Below are 5,646 nucleotides of genomic sequence, written 5' to 3'. Positions count from 1 at the left end.
CCATAAGAATAACACTTTTGGAATAATTTTGAAATCCCATTTGGGTGCTTTAGTTAAAACACAACGGAAGGTTATGGTTGGGTGTTTATGCTGCTAGTATAGGTCGTAAAATTATTCATTCTAAATTTGTCGACTGGGAGCTGAACGAACGTACAAAAAACATAGATCTGTGAATGTAGGATCAGTTTTTGTTCACCATCAAGTTGATATCCTCTGAAAGTAAAACTATTCGGCAGCACACCTAGTCAAACAAGCCTTAACAATTATCAACTTAGTTAATGCAGTGAAAAGACTTTCAAGACTTTGGATAGCATTGGTACCTATTTATTTATTTTGGATAGCTTTATTCTATTTTTTGGATGTAATTGACTAAGAATGGTTAGTTTTTCTAGTAAAATAGGTACTAGGTTCTGGCCTATCATTTGAAAAGGACATTTTAAAGCAGTTCTCGTGACATATAAAAAGTCCGTGTTCATGGCGTCGATTTCTCAAGTTTGCGTTGACACTTTTTTGAACACTACAGACATTGACGAGTGTCAGATCCCTGGTGTGTGCCAAAATGGTAAATGTTCGAACCACGAAGGGATGTTCACGTGAGTCTTCGCAACGGTGTTTCGTGAATTTGTTTGTACATAATAAAATGTCCTTTCTTAAAGTGCTGCACATTCTAGGTCTTGTAGTCTTGTTTTAATGGTCATACCTTGGTTGAGGTTCATAACCCCCACTTTTTAGTCGTAAGAAGGATAAAAAATCAATTTGGCCTGTGATACTGTACACAAAAAAACCCAAACAAAGGTACACTAACGTGTACTGACGGGTCTTTGAGTGACGTTTCTTGAAGGAACATTTCTTACATTCTCGAATCTCAACTAACCGTGTTTCGCTGGGTAACGTCGTTTAGGCCTTTTTCATCTCAAAAATTTCTTAATGAAACTTTCAGGCAGCAACTCACAAACCAAGACGAATAAGTCTTATGGTATCGTATCAACGTAGGCACGTCAGCAGGTTCCTTGGAAAGTACTCTTATCCCGGTACAAATCACTTGTTTCGCTCTTTTACATATATATGCAAAGTTAGAACATTGGAAACTATATAAAATCATGGAACGAAGCAATCAAATTTTGTTGAATCCCTTCGCCCGCAAACGCGGTGACATCATTTTACGAATGCATGCAATTTTGGAGGACGGCAGTTCAGTTATACATCAAACTCCGTTTGTTCTTCCTAAAGCAAAACATAGTTTTTAGAAGCAAATATACACAGCCGCGTATGAAGTTCAGAGTTTTAGAGCAAAGCTCCTGAAGATAGAATATGTTCTTTTCCATTATATGCTTCTTGATATTAGCAATCAATATAGTTAGATGTGCTATTCTAGCCCCTACTATGATACACATTTTAGAACGGGTCAGTGGATTTCTTATTAATGTTGAGCGTGCATTACCCCTTCAAATCTTCCAATTGTCTGTCTTTTGTCTGAATTACTTTCAAAGCAAATATGTCCATTTTTTCAATTCGCCGGTGTGAAATAGCAACGCTACACATGACAGAATGATCGATTCTCAAGTAAACCATTGATCAAGATGAAACACGTCTGGTGTTCAAACAATAAAGCCTGTAACTCTACCTGCTCTATGTGATTTTGTGATCTAGCGTGTGGCACCCTGCTCAACCACGGCAATACAATTTACCATAATATCTCATGCATCTCCTTTTTAGTTGCAAATGCCCAGATGGTTATACATTTAACGAGGAATCTTTGCAATGCAAGCCCACAACAGGTAAATGTGGATTGTAAACTGACGTGCCTTTACTACTTTTATATCCTCCTCCTTCTGTGGTAAGAGAATCAGTCCAACACAGAAATTTTTCGGATGATTTTAGACCTCAATGAACCAAAACAGATGAACTGCAAGCGACGTTAGTTGAAGTTGCCTTCTTTCCCCATGGCCACGACAGGTGCAGAATTCCAGACTTCGTCGAATAGCAGCTAGAATGCCCACAGTCCATTCCCCAATTTTGCTAAAGTTCTACATGAGCCTTCAATGACAAGGCAAGATTATGGAATTAATAGAGTAAACCGAAATTATTCGTGGGGCTAGTAATTCATTCACACCAAAATCATGTGAGCCGAAATGGCTAAGTGGTTAGAGTGCGAATTTACTGACTAGAATTTCTCGGTTCGAACCCGACCCTGTCTAGACTTGGGAAAGCTTGGCACTATCTCTACCCTTGTGCTTCCTTCTGATGGCATGGCAGTTAGGCACCGAAAGGATGTCTCAACTGAACGACTTTTTCACACACGGGAAGTCGTTCGGGAATGAGTCAGAACCGTCAGTGATTGGAAAAACGTTTTTGGTGGTAATAGTCTAAAATAATCACGTATTATTATACTACTCTTTGGTTTAAATTACTTGCTCAACCTCGCCTGCACGGTTTTAGTTGTTTTTCTTATGTTGCGGGTACTAGGATTGGTAGTAGCTCTACTGTAAAAACTACTTTAAAGAATTAAGTAACCCGCATGCTCCAAACCGATAATCAAGCTAGACACAATCAAGGAAAATACAGGTGATATCAGTTTGTTATTTCCGCATCTCTTTAAAGGGATATGACGGCAATGGGCACAAAACCTTCAAACAGTGCACGTATACTCAGCTGATACGTTAGGGCTATTTGCTAGAAACAAAAGTCGCGCCTAACGAGTTTAGTGACTACTGTGGTTTTTTATATCTTGATGGTTTCGCTGTAGTAAGAAATCTTCAACACCTGATGTTTCATCACTAAATCACCTATGGATATTTAACCTCTTTTTTCTCAAATTGGTCATTCCTGGAAAGGTTCTTTATTTCAAAAGTTTTGGGGAATCCCATGGCAACTCCTCACTTATTCCAATCCAAACAAGGTCAGCCTAATCAAACATTTTCGTTCATAGTCTAGAAGTAGGGTTGGAAGAATAAGTTAAAAAATTTATCAACAACGATCAGTTTTTAAAAATGTTGCATGCCATATGACCAGGGTCACTCCGAAACGATGAACAATCCAAAACCAGTATGGCCTCCGTTATCAGCGTTTTCTACAACTTGGTCATTGAAGATAATCTCTATCTCAAGTTTGCTACTAACTGCTTCCGAATGGCTGCGTTCTGAGTAATGAAATATAAGAGGGATCAGTGTTGACTAAGTGGGTTTTTAACTACCATGTCTGATCTAATCATCGCGCACTAGTCCTCTATTCCAGCCGTTTTTTTCTGACAGATATATGTTCTGCACACGGACAAAAATGTGCGCCAGGTGGAAGATGTGTCCCTCTGAAATCCGGAGACTTTAAATGTGTTTGCAAATGGAACTACAGATCTGCGAATGACCAAAAATCATGTGAGTTACATGGTGTCATATTCGCAAGGCGTATCACGTAATCGCTGTCACGCTGCTTTGGTTACGAGGTAAATCATATTCATGGAAAAACAGAATTGGGGAAGTAACAAAAGGTAAATGTTCATTAAGAGGAATGTTGGCCAAGTGTGCGCAAATCCCGGGCCATTGGATAGGTAATCGCTGTAATTCAAAAGTAATATCGAAGCAAACCATCACGGCTGGATGAGAGAACTACCTGAAACGCAGCATAGACTAATATGTTTTGTAACACTCTCATGTTTGCTCGTAATGTACTACTCACAGGGTTGCTGAAAATTCGTCGACAGACGACGACCGGTTCCACCCTTTTTTGAGGCTAATCAGCTAAGCGCATTCCCCGAGTTTCCGTCAACCTTATGGTCTACTTGAACCCAAATTGGACTGTTTTCGAGAAATACACTCATTTGCAAACTAGTTTGTTTGTGCGAGAGACTCACCTGAAAACCAGCTGAATCTCTCGTTTGTGACGTTTCTTTTGTTTAGCCCCAATTAAGCCGGGCTAAGTAACGGTGAGTTGGTCACCTCCTTGTGTTGTGGTCATTGTTCCGTTTGACCTGATTTTGTGCTTTTTATCCCAACGTCGTTCCACAGGCATCCAAAAGAACGCAATAACTTTCGATATCTGCGCGGTCTACAGCAAGTCAATATGCAAAAATGGCGCTTGTGTCTCACGAGGCAACTCATACGAATGTAATTGCAACGATGGTTTCGAACCTTCTGTTGACCGGAAAAGCTGTCGACGTAAGTAGTCTTGCCAAACGAACACACATTTTGGCAAACCTTTGAATGAAGCAATGACTGCGGAATTTTTAAACAGAGCATAACAACAGCTCTGGGGAACTGACAAAACCTAAGCCCGTTTTACGCAAGAGTTTACACACTTTCCAAGGAGGTAACCTGTTAATTGTGAGGAACACTATGCCCACCAGGCTAGTTCCCTATTTACTGGGTAGATTATGGGTTTGAACATTTCATGAGTCCCCACCCATCTAAACAGAGAATATCTCAAGCGTATAATGTCCTCATCTGCGCTTTCATCTTGGTGGAGTTGGACCGAGATCCAACAGCGTATATTCACAATATGCCATTCATCATCATCATCGACAGCATGACATCAGTGTTCAACACTGATGCTTCACTGGCGACGGCCGATGTGGCGTCGGTTTATTTGTGTATGTGCAACTCATGGTTGTACGTGGGATGGGATACTGCAAGGGCGCCCACACCTAGACAGGAGGACGATTAGGGTCCTCAACTAAAGCCTTTGGCTCAAAAGCCTAACCGCAAGGCAGCGGTGTTTGGCGGGAAATGCAAATGCATTACCATTTCTACGGAGCAAGTCGCCACATGTCCCAACCCCCAACCTGGAGGGCCAGGAGACTGTGTTCGTCAGACCTCTAACCATTGACCAACCTGGTATGAGAGACTCTGTGAGTGTCGCGCGACACTCTCCAGTATAGCTCAATGGATCGCTGAGGTGCGCAAACCGTCACAAAATGGTAAGGTCCAGTCTCTTCGTAACGGACAATATGCCATTCTGGTTTCTGAATCCCACATTCATTTTAAACCTTGACCCTAGCTGAAAAGGACATCCGACATTGGTAAGCCAACAAATATCGAATTGCTAAACTCATGTTTAACCATCACAAATGATTTTTCATCCGTAATGGTTGCTTCTGTGTGCCGACAAAAAGTGCAGACCAACCCAAACGGATCAAATGCAATCACAGTCAACATTACAAAAACATGGATTTACGAATTATGTTTCAGCTTGTCCGGGATGCAAAGAATGATTCCAAATCACAATTTGTTTTGTTATATTTAGGCTACAAAAACACAATAAAAAGCCAGTAACACTTGTAATCTGGCGCAAAGTGTACGCCAAAAAACCTACCGCAATCATGTACATCGAAGGGCATCCATTAATGCAACGTGCGGACTGTGATTTATGGTTCAAAACTATGAACATAGTGGCAAAGTTACTAAAACAGTCATGCTATATGATGATCTTATTGCCGGTCGGCACGGTATTTACTTGTCTTGCTTAGTTGCCTTAAAGAATGTTCTCAATGTGGACTGTGTACAACCAGCACTGATCCAAGTGAACAGTTTACTCCGACCCACGACCCCAGCAGATCAGCCGTATCCCACAAAGAGTTCCCGAAGCATTCTACAGACTGAGTACCCTCAAATATTAGGCAGTCAAAAGTAAATTGGAATCTTACGGCTTTGAATC

At 40.9% G+C, this 5,646-nt stretch overlaps 1 protein-coding gene across 1 annotated transcript; it reads left to right on the top strand.

Moving 5' to 3' along the window:
* Nucleotides 1-524: 524 nt before the first annotated feature.
* On the top strand, nucleotides 525-4,153 carry T265_15801 (hypothetical protein; the record flags this gene model as incomplete). The annotated part of the gene is made up of 4 exons (XM_009179162.1): nucleotides 525-593; nucleotides 1,717-1,778; nucleotides 3,252-3,371; nucleotides 4,002-4,153. Coding segments are annotated over 4 exons (342 nt in total), but the record flags the coding sequence as incomplete, so codon positions are not given.
* Between the last annotated feature and the right edge of the window lie 1,493 nt (nucleotides 4,154-5,646).

This window comes from Opisthorchis viverrini, assembly GCF_000715545.1.
Source record: "Opisthorchis viverrini unplaced genomic scaffold opera_v5_1039, whole genome shotgun sequence".
In the NCBI taxonomy this organism is placed as follows: domain Eukaryota; kingdom Metazoa; phylum Platyhelminthes; class Trematoda; order Opisthorchiida; family Opisthorchiidae; genus Opisthorchis; species Opisthorchis viverrini.
The sequence above is the reverse complement of the archived record's forward strand: the minus strand, read 5'-3'. Positions and strand labels throughout refer to the sequence as shown.